A 13,557-nucleotide genomic window follows, 5' to 3' on the forward strand; every position below is an offset into this window, starting at 1 on the left:
ATGTTATACATTTACTACAGGTATTCCGGCATCCGTGTATATACCTGGCCAGTTGGCACCTGATTGAACGTTCAAGTAGTCGTTAAACCACAATATGAAAAAAAAAAATAAATCGAAAACAGGAACAATCTCACCAAAGTGAGCATCAACTCCTTCTTTTTCTGAACTAGTAATGCGCTCACCAATCCGGAACAGGTATCCACCATATCAAGATGCCAGCAGACCCAATTTCCTTCCTCAGCTATATTTATACTTTTTCCAAAACGATTTTAAACCTTTTTTGACCCTCATTTTTTCTCAATGTAGGTACATCCAACTCTCATCTATTAGATTTTTTTTTTCCTTTTAATTTTTTCGCCGAAGTGGCTTTCACCACCATATTAGGCAAATTTCTTAACTAGATTTTTTTAAATTTTTACCATTCTTCAATTTTTTTCTAAACCACATCAAGTCAAACACAACAAGCGCTGATTGATTTATAAAGCGGCAAAAACCACGATGTTGTTGTAGAGGCAACTTGTTCGCGACCGCATCACTCTTGATGGCATCACTCTTGAAGGCATATATTTCCTCCATTTACACTATTTCGTGCCAACGCAATTCCCTTCAAAACAATACTCCGATCCTTTTTCAAAACTTGATGCGCAGCCCCTCCATCTCTTCATTATTTCAAATCACAAACCATAAGAACATAACACGTATATACAAAATAACTAAAACGTTCGAATCAATTAATCGTTGATAAATTAGCTTTCGCGTTAGTTTTCAGCTCTTATGGATGACTATATGAAATTATCAGACTTATGTAAAAATTCAACAAAGGCACTTTCTTCCTTTTTTTTCAAATTAATAATTACTAAGTTTAATGCAAACAAACCAAAAAGTTTCATTTATCTTTTATTTTTGTCATCCCATTTTCAGATTCTGTTTATTACGTACTATTAAACTATTATTCCAGTTTAAACGTATCTTGCATTTCATTTTTTCGATATTTAGATCCAGCTCTCACATTCTACAACTATTTTTACTTATCAATTCAGGTCAGTTTTCAGATTATCATTATTATCATGCACGTGTCAAATATCATAATTTCAAAAAAAAACGTGATTTTTTATTATAGTTCAATTATCTTTATAATTTTAAATATGTAATCAATTAAACATTGCATCTAAAGCGTTTGGCAGGGAAATCCACGCTTCATTCCTCCCCTTGCTTCAGTATCTTTCGCGGTGTTTATCACATGGTTGGCCTGGCCGTAGTAATCTCTGCAATGCATGTTTACATGTAACAGAGATTACGTTGAAAAGAAAAATGAAGGATGCAAGTCCTTTCATTTTTCAGGATGCTTACACGTTTTGGCCATGTTGGTAGAAGAAGAAGAAGAAGAAGAAGAAGAAGAAGAAGAAGAAGAAAAATTAAAAAGGATTTCACTTTTTTTAATATATGTATGTATGTATGTATGTATGTATGGTTCCCCCATCGGTAGCAAGGTCCAGTCTATGTCTGTGTGGCTTGGCCTTCGAATTGCTTCTCAGGCTTCCACGGCCGACGGTTCGTCGAGGGAAGGCATCCAACCTTCAGAGACCTAAAATGGTTGGCAATCCACTCCGCTTGCAATAGTCTCTTCAGTTTTTCTTGCCAATACCGGAAATCGAACCCAGTACGCCTGGGTTACCAGACTCGCGCCAGCCTATCCACTAGACCACATCAACGTGGATTTCACATTTTTTAATATATTCATAAAAATGGGCAAGCAATAAGACACACCCTTTGCGCGACTGTAACGTTTTTTGATTCCAAACACCTTTTCATGTAAAAGTCGTGTAAAATTACAACAAATTGACCCGAATAAGAAAACGCATGGTTTTTTTCAGGGCTGCTTTATAATATACAACACATTTGTTCGAATTTTACACGAAATGAAAAATTTATATGAAATGTAAAGCTCAGAATTTTTAAACATAAACACATAAACAAGCGTTTATGTGAAGTTGATTTGGCTGTAAAAAATTTCATTATTGATAATCTCTATAATAATTAAAAAAAAAAAGTTTTGGCTATTTATTGAAGTCTACTTTATAGATCAATAGTTAAAAAACGAACACACACATATAGGATCTCAGTGAAACTTCATGTTTCATTGAAGAGATCTAATTTTACTTAATTCTAAAGCGTGCATCTTACAAATGCTGAAATCACAAGCCCACAGAAAGAGTATGAATATGACCAGGATTTGATCTCATGACCTCTGGCTTAAAGACTTGAACGCTATCCTCTAAAGTGGTACGCCGCCAACAACATGCAGGTGGTTCCCAAGGACAAGAACCCTCCCAACACGCCAGAGCTCCGCCCAATTAAGAAAATTCTTGGGCTATTGTCAATCGGAACCTAAAGAAGATAAAAAAAACTGCTAAGGACGAGCAGCAGTTCAAGGCAAACTGGCTTTATGCGGCGAAGAAGGTGGACAAGGTGTCTGTACAAAATCTGATGACAGGGGTTAAGCGTAAGGCCCGGCAATTCGGCTTTGGAAAAGCGGAAGCCTAATTGAATATTTTTCCTGAATTTTATACTAATTAAACTTGGAATAGAAATTTAATTTGATTTTTTAAATAAACGATTTCACCGATTTACACGCGTTTTCCCTTGACCAAATTTTGACCGTATCACCCTTTAGTTAGTTCTTTAATGTTACAAATGTTAGACAAGGCCTCCCATTTTTGTTCAGGAAACATTGATTTCTAAGATGAACAAACAAGATGTCTTTTTGATTCGGGTAGAAGAGAAAAGCAGAAGAAGGAGGTGTTTGATTTATTTTATAGAAAAAATCGCTAGTCAGAAAGCAGGAAGCGGAAAGGTGCAATTAATCTATTTTTGAAGTTGATTTTTTTGGTCTAAAATAGTTTCAATGGGTTTAGATACACCCACTTGGACCATTTGCTGCAGCTGGCGTAGTTGAATCCCCGGGGACCAATCCGGAAAATGAAGACACAAAAGCAAGGAAGACGCCCTCAAATCAGTTATATCACGTAATTTTTTTTGACATTCTACGAATATTCGAAGACTTTTAACAAAAAAAAATTAATTCCTTGAATAGCCATAGTGGCTATTTCCACTTTCATCAGGAAGAGTCGAAATTGTCATTCCGACTATAAACCACTTTTTCTGGCTGCGCAAAATGGGTCCCTAAGAACTTCGCGCAGGAAACAGTAGCAGCATAAGTTATAACAAAAATATTGCTGAAGTTACTATTTATTTACAATATGTCATTGATAATAAAATCAATGTAAATATATTTTAGAAAAATGAAAATTAAATTGTGTATTTTATTAAACTGAAATAATAATGGATTTTGCTGCTCAAATTCATGTTCAAATTATTTTTATTCAACGATTTTCTACATTCAGGAAGAACAGCTGTACGGTTAATACAGTAATCCGTTTTTTATTTCAAGCATCGCTATTTTAGCTATCTATCCTTTTGCCGCAACGGATAATTTTCTGGTTGGCTTTATCAAATTTACGGGTCAGAATCGAACGACCATTTATAAATTCTTGTAGCCGCGTTTTAAAACTGTATAACAAAAGATTTTAATGCTTGAATGAACATATTAACTTGATGAAACTTTCCCTCGAATTTTTCTCAATTTTACCAATAATTTGTATGGTGGCCCCTCTTACTATGTTTAGGAGAGTCTTCAAATTGGGAAAAGTTCAAAATGGCGAGCGTGAACGTTCAATCGTGCGTCAAGTGCAAGAAAAATATTAATTCTAGAAATGGAAAACCACTGCAGTGCGATGGAAAGTGCAAACAATGGTTCCACAAGGCATGTGCATCTGTCTCCGATGCTGATTATCAGGAAATACTCACAGTTCCGGATAAATTTTGGCTTTGTGCTCCATGCAAAGAAAGCCGAAACAAAAGCAGAAGGAGTACGCTGAACATGGTGGAATGTTCTTTGTCTACACCGATATCAACCTGCAAGTCTGCTGTAGTATCATCTAATCTGGAGGCCACAATCGATCGTATCGAGTCAAAGCTAGACCGGCTGATAAGCTGGCAGCAGGAAGTCGTTGCGGAAGTAAGAGGAATCCAAAATACCCTTGAAGAGCTACGTACAACAACAGAAACCCTTATGGATGAACAACAGCAGCTTCATGACAGCAACGCGTTGTTGCAAAAACAATTGGAAAAAAATGAAATTGAAATTGATAGGCTGAAACAGGACAAATTTCGAAAATCCTTTGAAATATCGAATGTTCCGGCCCAGGAAGGGGAAAACTTGCTTGACATAGCAACCAAAATATGTCAGGCAATGGACGTCCCGTTGGAAGCTGATGAGGTACAGGAAATCTTGAGGGCACCTAGTAATCTGTCTTTCAAGTCTAAAATTCCCCCCTCAATACAGCTTAGATTGAAGTGCAAGGAAAAAAGAGACGAGATTTTAGCTAAAAGAAGAGAAAAGAAAAATTTAACCACTGCGATATTGAACATGGCAACCGAAAACTCGCAAAATACTAACATCTACATCAACGAGGTGTTAACTAAGCGCAATCGGTACTTGTTCAAACTAGCAAGAGATCTGAAACACAAAGGCAAAATAAAATTTGCTTGGTTTAAAGAAGGCAGACTTCTAGTTAGGAAAATAGAGAAGGGCAAAGTACACGAAATATCATCCGCAGTAGCACTAAATGAATTCGCTCAATGATCCTAACTTCCATCTGCCATTTACACCAAGTACCAGATCAATCTCTTCAATAGCTAATTTAAAGTTTAAAAACAACAAAAGTTTGAAGGCATTCTACTTCAACGCTAGAAGCCTTAATGAAAAACTTACCGAGCTTGAGTTCCTTTTGGATGAAACAAAATCTAAAATTGACATTCTGCTTATCTCCGAAACATGGACAAAAAAAGGTATGGAAACCGACTCAACACTACACAACTACAACTGCTATTTTGCCTCAAGGTCAAACCGCAGAGGCGGTGGTTCTGCGCTTTTTGTCCATAAAGATTTCTCCAGCACTCTTCTATATTCGGCATGTGATGAGCACAACCGCATTGTCGCAGTGGAAATCAATGATCCCGAAAAAACAACACTCGTCAGCATATATCGTCCACCAGAAACTTTATCACTTCGAATAGATAGTTTCCTACAGCTATTGGAAACTTTCTTCACGAAATGTCACTCCAAAACCGTTATTATGGTTGGCGATTTCAATTTTGACATGCGCACATCAAACACCAACGTAGACAGATACAAGAATGCTGTACACTCCAATGGATTCTATTTCTGCAACCAACAACCTACCCGATACGAAGCCTGTTTAGACCACGTCCTCTCGAATAGAACTGACCTTGTTTTCACCATTCAGCAGCTGCAATACAATCTGTTTGACCACGATGCACTTTTTATCGAGGTTGACCAAATTATTACTCGACCAAGAGTGACCGGTGAGTTCTATACGAGAGTCAACGAAGTTCATCTGCGAGAATACCTCTCCAACAACCCAATCGACACAAGTTCCTACCTGGATGCTGAGTCCATCTACAACTGTTTTCTCTCGCAGCTCAAAGTTGGTGTGGAGCGTTCCTCTAAAAAAGTGAAATTCACCCGAAGCAAAACCAGAAACTCAAAACCGTGGATCGATAGTGAGATGATCGATTGCATTCGCTGCAAAAACTACTGGTACTCCAAACGTCGTCGTAACCCTACCGACGATTTTCTCCGGGACATGTATGTGTCTTGGTCCAACCGAGTCACCAAAATGAAAAGAACAAAAAAGAAAGCTTATTTTGCTGGTAAATTCTCACAAGCTGGGAATGATCTCACCAAAACGTGGAACGTGATAAAGGAGATACTAGGAACAAAAAATAAACAAACTCAACAGTTGACTTCTGCTCTTAGTACACATTCCGACAAACAACAACTACTGGATGATATCAATAATTTTTTTGTTTCTGCTTGTGAGGATTTAGCGAACAGCATACCGTATACAGCTGTTCCACCCATCGATCTGCAAACAAACTGTATTTTTGCTATCCGACCAGTTACTATCGACGAGCTACGAAAGACGTTGTACGCAATGAAAAACTCAAACTCATCAGGATACGACGGAATCCCATCACGTATGTTAAAATCTTGTTCTTCTCAACTACTTAACGGCATGGTTCATGTTGTTAACAGCTCAATTGTACAAAACTGTGTCCCCAATTCTATGAAAATATCTAAAGTAGTAGCTGTTGGAGAGCGAAGTGGACATATCACCCCGAGGTTCCCATACCACATCTCACATCCGTGAGATATCAACCGATAGCCGCGACGACTGATAAAGCGAAGAATGATAACAACGGAACTGATAAGAGAGCGGAATAATAGCGATCATCTCAACTGGACCCGACGACCTATGACGTCATCTACGTCGATCAACAGCCAGGCCATCGGGATGCTGGTAGTCAACAGAGGAGATGATCAACTAGTTGCGATTGGGCCATCTCCAATATCGGATGTAGTTTAGGATCTATGTTGAATGTTTAGATAGTAGTTTTGTAATAAATTAAGTCATTAAACGTGTGTTAAGTTTATAAATCGGTGTGACTTATTTTAAAAACCAACTCCGAACATTCTGTGGCTGATTCTAAGTGCTGTACAGTGCACAAACCCACTGCTCAAAATCTCCACTCGGTCGATGTTGGTGCCTGCCCCCGAACCTGAGCTATCGAACCATCCCAAGGATTCAGGTACCCAACATTTTGGTCCTTCGAGCCGGATGAGGACCTGACACGGCTCAGGAACATCCGGAATCGCCACCAGATCCATCCTACGTCCCGGTAAATTCAAAAGCGCACAGGGCGCTTTTCATCAACGGTTACAATACCCTATCGCCATTGCACCTGCTGCACGGCGGTATTGTTCATCACTCTCGACGCCATCGCACTGCTGATTTGGCGTCGCATCATCTCCGTCTGGGCGCCATTCTACTTGAGCGGCGCTATTGTAAACAATTTTCGTCGCCATAGCAACTCCGAGTTGGCGTCGCATCATCCACGCGTTGGCGCCATCGCAACTGAAGGTGCTATTGTGAAGCCATCACACTGCTGATTGGGTGCTTCATCATCATCGAGAATTGGAACAATTCTTCATCGGTCGGTTGGAATCTGGTTTTGGATTTTCGATCTGGATACTGAACCTGCGGATTCACCTGTTTTGTAAGGTAATTAAATTATTACACAAGTTCAGTATATGTCCAGTCGAAGCCAACAAGAACGATTCTAACTCCCTATTTCGACATCTCATCCTGCCTTTCGTGCTACTGGAGCACAATCATCATCAACGATCAACTATCCGAAAAACGAGTGACGGTGCCCACCACTGTTCTTCGAAGACTGACTGCACTAGGGTGCACTATTTTTGAGGAAATCCGCTGATGTGCTGAGACGAAGAGGAGGCGCCATTAAAGGTTTCTCAGGTGAGTGATAAATTAATCACTACACTTAGTATATGTCACCGAAGCTTGCAGAATATACACAAAATTAAATTAAAATTAAAACCTCTTCGAATCACTACACACCGCATCCCTGTGTTGCCTGCTGAGGCAACTCTTTCTGGCTGAAGTCTTCATTGCTTTCTGGAAGTTGGTCGCAATAAATAGTCTTCTAGGTAAGCTTTGCAGTATATGCCCAGTCGAAGCTTTATTAGTTTGGTACTACATGGTCATCCCCCCTTCCTACAACCCTCGCCACACATTCTGCCTGAGTTTGAGTCGACGATTGCTAAGGACGATCCACGCTGATTTTTTGAGACAGTACGTTGTTTTGCGCCGTTAATAGTTTCGTAGGTAAGCTGCACAGTATATGTCAGCCGAAGTTGAATATTCTGGAGACTACATCATTCCTTTCACCATTTCCCGAAATTTCTACGAGCGGAACCGAACGTCGTGCCAATTAATCAGCGAGTAAAATCGTCGACACAGCGAACAACAATGCCTGCTGCATCGAAGAAGGTTGCCCCAGTTCCTCTCGAGGTGCTCACTACTAAATATAATGTTATTCGATGCAATTTTAACGATATATGGAGATTTGTGGAGAAGTTTAACGAGGATTGTTCGGCCAGCTCAATCGAAGTTCGTCTCGAAAAACTTGATGGTTTGTGGGAGAGTTTTAATGAGACTATAATTTCTATAATTTCTCACGAGGAGTACTGCGCGCAAGACGATGCGTACGAAAACGAAAAGGCTCGAATTCAGCGATAAATTCTACCACGCCAAATCTTTTCTCATGGAGAAGATGAAGATGAAGCAGGAACTATCTGGTCATGACCAATCTGCTCGTGCAAACGAAACGGTTGCTCATCATTCGCTAGACCATGTGCGCCTACCGCAAATCAAACTCCAAACTTTTAACAGGGATATCGATGAGTGGCTCAGCTTTCGAGACCTTTTCACGTCACTCATCCATTGGAAAACGGACCTTCCCGAAGTGGAAAAGTTCCACTACCTCAAAGGCTGCCTCCAAGGGGAACCCAAAAATTTAATTGACTCTCTTCAAATCACCAGAGCCAATTATCAAATCGCTTGGGATACACTATTGCGCAGATACAACAACAACAAACATCTGAAGAAACGCCAGGTTTTATCGCTTTTCAATCTGCCAACCCTCAATAAGGAAAACGCTTCGGAACTACATTCGCTTTTCGAATCCTTTGAACGCATAATCCAAACTTTGGACCAAATCGTTCAACCGACCGAGTACAAAGATCTTCTGCTTGTTAATCTACTTACTTCGCGACTCGATCCAGTCACGAGGCGTGGTTGGGAGGAGCAATCGTCATCAAACGAACAGGACACAATTAAGGAGTTATTGGAATTCCTTCAACGTCGCATCAGGGTGCTAGAGGCACTACCCACCAAACAAGCTGAGCCAAGGGGACCTCAGCTGGTCAACAATCCATCGCGACCAAGATTGCTGCCAAGAATTAGTCAAAACGCCGTCCAATTCTCGGGGAAGCAATGTGTTGCATGCAAAGAACATCATCCACTTTACACGTGCTCGACTTTCCAAAGGCTTAAGGTAGCAGATAGGGAAGCTTTGATTCGCTCACACGCGATATGCAGGAACTGTTTCCGGTCAGGTCATCAGGTGAAGGATTGTCAATCCAAATTCTCATGTCGTTATTGCAAGGCTCGGCATCATTCGATGGTCTGTTTTAAATCCGACGGTGAGGCAAGGCAGACGTCACGGGAACAACCAAGGAGGCGAGAGGAAGCGGAAGGATTACACTTTACCCAAAATCAGACAGCCAACTTGGCGGCTTCTGATTCTACGGCAAACACTGCATCGCAACGGTTTTCATCACAGGTTCTATTGGCTACGGCGGTAATCCTACTCCAAGACGACGAGGGCAATCAATTTCCGGCACGCGCACTCTTAGACTCTGGTTCTGAGAGCAACTTCCTCTCCGAACGAATGAATCAACTGCTTCAGGTTCCGCGACAAAAGGTGGAGATCTCTATTCTGGGAATAGGGCAAACAGGCACGAGAGTAAGGCAGAAGGTCAACGCTATCGTTCGATCCCGAACAACCGATTTCAAACGCACCATGAGCTTCCTAGTTCTACCCAAGGTTACCGTCAATCTTCCCACGGCCAACGTCAACACACAAGGATGGAATTTCCCAGAAGGCATACAGCTGGCAGACCCTACATTTTGTTTCTCGTCTAGCGTCGATGTGGTCCTTGGAATAGAGGCATTTTTCGATTTCTTCTCAACGAGTCGAAAACTATCATTAGGCGACAACTTACCATCACTAAACGAGTCGGTCTTCGGATGGGTAATCAGCGGTGGTAATTCAAATCCAAGTCAGCCTCTACGCATCAACTGCAACGTGTCGACTACTGAGAACTTAGACGCTTTGATTTCTCGCTTTTGGTCCAGCGAAGAAATTGAATTTACCAACAACTACTCACCTGAAGAATCACGTTGCGAGGAAATGTTCTGCAAAACCATCGTACGAGAACCAGGCGGTCGCTACTGTGTCGGCTTACCCAAGGATGAATCAAAACTGAAAACCCTAGGTGAATCAAGAGAAATCGCTCTGAGGCGCCTCTACGCAACCGAACGTCGATTGGCACGCGACGAGGAACTACGCAAGCAGTACGCCATGTTCATGCGCGAGTACGAGGAAATGGGCCACATGAAGAAGGTTGAACCCCAGGCTGCAGTCAAAAGATGTTACCTACCTCACCATCCGGTGATCAAATCATCCAGCACCACGACCAAACTGAGAGTAGTGTTCGACGCTTCCTGTAAGACGGCTTCCGGTATCTCTCTTAACGACACCCTTCTTGTTGGGCCGGTCGTACAGCAGGATTTACGCTCCATCATTCTACGTTCGCGTACCAGACAGTTCATGTTGGTTTCGGACATTGAGAAAATGTTCCGTCAGATAAATATACTCTCGGAGGACAAACCTCTTCAGTCAATTCTTTGGAGAGAATCGCCACTAGAAGAAGTTTCTACCTACGAGCTAAACACCGTAACATATGGCACGAAACCAGCACCATTCCTGGCCACGCGTACCCTTCAGCAGCTAGCGGAAGATGAGCAGCATACTTACCCATTGGCAGCTAAGGCTCTCAGAGAGGACACATATATGGACGATGTAATCAGCGGGGCGGACACGGTGGAGGAGGCAACGATACTCAGGAAGCAACTGGTGGATCTCACAGCCTGTGGCGGATTTCGGTTACGCAAGCACGCCTCGAACTGCTTAGAAGCGCTGGTTGGACTTTCGGATGATGATTTGGCAATTCGAATTGAAAGGGGCATCATTCTTGATCCGGATCCATCGGTCAACACACTGGGATTAACTTGGTTGCCCATTACTGATGAGCTCCGTTTCCGCTTCGAAATTCCTACTATTGAATCGATCGACATACTTACCAAAAGGCGCGTGTTATCAATTATCGCTACCCTCTTCGACCCTCTTGGTCTGATAGGAGCAACAATCGTCAAGGCTAAAATTTTTATGCAACTATTATGGACTCTAAAAAACAATCAAGACGAATGCTTGGGCTGGGACGAGCCCCTACCATCGACGGTGGGTGAGGAATGGAAAGGGTTTCATTCACAACTTCCTCTCCTCAATCAACTGCGGATCAATCGATGCATCATAATTCCTAACGCGGTGAATGTGGAAATTCACTGCTTCTCCGACGCTTCTCAAAAGGCTTACGGAACCTGCTTGTACCTCCGGAGTACGAACGATGAAGGACAGACTCTCACCAGAATACTTACCTCCAAATCTAGAGTCTCCCCTTTGCGGTGTCAATCAATTCCTCGGCTGGAATTGGCTGGCGCTCTCCATGCTGCTGAACTATTCGAAAAGGTGAAACATGCTCTCAATTTAAACGCATCTACTTTCTTCTGGACTGACTCAACATGCGTTTGGCGCTGGCTTCAAGCAACACCAAGCACATGGTCAACCTACGTGGCCAACAGGTTGGCCAAAATACAGAATTTAACGGAGGGATGTGAATGGCGTCACGTTCCAGGATCGGACAACCCAGCGGACCTTATCTCGCGAGGAATCACACCGGCTGAGCTCATGCATAATCGTTTATGGTGGAATGGTCCACCATGGTTGGAAAAGGAAGCTGAAAATTGGCCAAAATCAATGGATGTGAGGGGCGAGGAAGGAGATGAGGAAAGGCGCCGTACTGCCCATGCAGCTGCATGCGCCCAGAAGGGGGAATTTAACGAGTTTTTTATTGCCAAGTTTTCATCCTACAACGAACTCCTACGAAGCACAGCTATATGGCTTCGCCTAATTAATATTTTGAGAAAATCTACCCAGCAGACGGTGCGCGGACCACTCACTTTGGGAGAGCTGAAAGAAGCAGAAATCCGAATTATTCGAAGTGTTCAGCAAGAAACATTTGCTGAAGAGCTCAAATCACTCACCAAGGATGGAACTGTTCTTAGGAGCTCCAAGCTGCGTTGGTTTCATCCGTTCGTTTCCAAGAGTGGCCTTATTCGGATTGGTGGACGACTCAGCAAATCGGAAGAAGCAGAAGAATCAATGCACCCCATCGTGCTACCAGCGCGACATCGGCTCACCAGAATGATCCTCGAGCAATATCATCTCTGGCTGCTTCATGCGGGGCCTCAGCTGATGCTCAGCAACATTCGTCTTCGGTTCTGGCCTTTGGGAGGGAGAAACATCGTCAAGCAGATCGTACACCAATGCCACAAATGCTTCCGAGCCAAACCGAAACCGGTTCAGCAATTCATGGGCGATCTTCCGGCATCTAGGGTTACCATTTCTCGTCCATTTTCGAAAACTGGGGTCGACTATTTTGGCCCTATTTACATCCGACCAGGTCCTCGGAGAACAGCTACTAAGGCTTATGTAGCTATTTTCATTTGCCTTTGCACTAAGGCGGTCCACATGGAGTTGGTGTCGGATTTGTCCACCGACCGTTTTTTGCAGGCACTGAGGAGGTTCATCGGACGACGATCTTTGTGCTCGGATCTTTTTTCCGATAACGGAACTAACTTCGTCGGGGCACGAAACAAGATGCGAGAATTTCTACAGCAGCTGAAATCACAACAACACCGGGATCACATAACCAAGTTTTGTGATTCGGAAGGAATCAATTGGCACTTCAACCCACCTGGTGGTCCACATTTTGGCGGCCTTTGGGAGGCCGCGGTTAGATCGGCCAAACATCATATGCTGCGGGTCATCGGAGACACACCAAAGTCGATCGAGGACATGCAAACACTTCTCGTTCAGATTGAAGCATGTCTGAACTCGAGACCCATCACACCACTTTCTGACGACCCGAATGATCTGGAAGCTCTCACTCCGGGGCACTTCTTGGTCGGGTCTTCCTTGAGAGCACCACCCGAACCAGATTACGACGAAATTCCTTTAAATCGGCTCAACTTTTGGCAGCAAATTCAGCAGCAACGAAAACAATTCTGGATCCGATGGAAACGCGAGTACTTGTGCCAGCTTCAGGCCCGAGTGAAACGTTGGCGACCATCCACACCGATAGCTATTGATGAGCTTGTCATCATTTGCGATGACAACAAACAACCGATTCACTGGAAGATGGGACGAATCGTTAAGGTACACCCAGGTGAGGACGGTGTAATACGAGTCGTGACCATCAGGACTGCGAATGGATTATTGACACGGCCGATCGAGAGAGTCTGCATATTACCGAAATTTGAGGAAACGGGTCACCCAACACCATCGGAGGAGCCAAAGCAGATTCAACCATAGTCCATCCCGGAATCCATCCCCATCCCGCCCGAAGAGGTTCTCCTTTTTTCTATTTTCAGAAACTGCATTTCTGGGTGGGTGAGGATGTTGGAGAGCGAAGTGGACATATCACCCCGAGGTTCCCATACCACATCTCACATCCGTGAGATATCAACCGATAGCCGCGACGACTGGTAAAGCGAAGAATGATAACAACGGAACTGATAAGAGAGCGGAATAATAGCGATCATCTCAACTGGACCCGACGACCTATGACGTCATCTACGTCGATCA

General features: G+C 42.9%; 1 protein-coding gene across 1 annotated transcript; it reads left to right on the forward strand.

The window, feature by feature from the left end:
- The first annotated feature begins 8,208 nt into the window (after positions 1 to 8,208).
- Positions 8,209 to 13,284, forward strand: LOC129752662 (uncharacterized). Its single transcript, XM_055748431.1, has one exon. It carries the CDS (start codon positions 8,209 to 8,211, stop codon positions 13,282 to 13,284), a length of 5,076 nt encoding a protein of 1,691 aa, XP_055604406.1.
- The last annotated feature ends 273 nt before the right edge of the window (positions 13,285 to 13,557 follow it).

The sequence above is a fragment of the Uranotaenia lowii genome, chromosome 3 (genome assembly GCF_029784155.1).
Source record: "Uranotaenia lowii strain MFRU-FL chromosome 3, ASM2978415v1, whole genome shotgun sequence".
Taxonomy (NCBI): Eukaryota; Metazoa; Arthropoda; class Insecta; order Diptera; family Culicidae; genus Uranotaenia; species Uranotaenia lowii.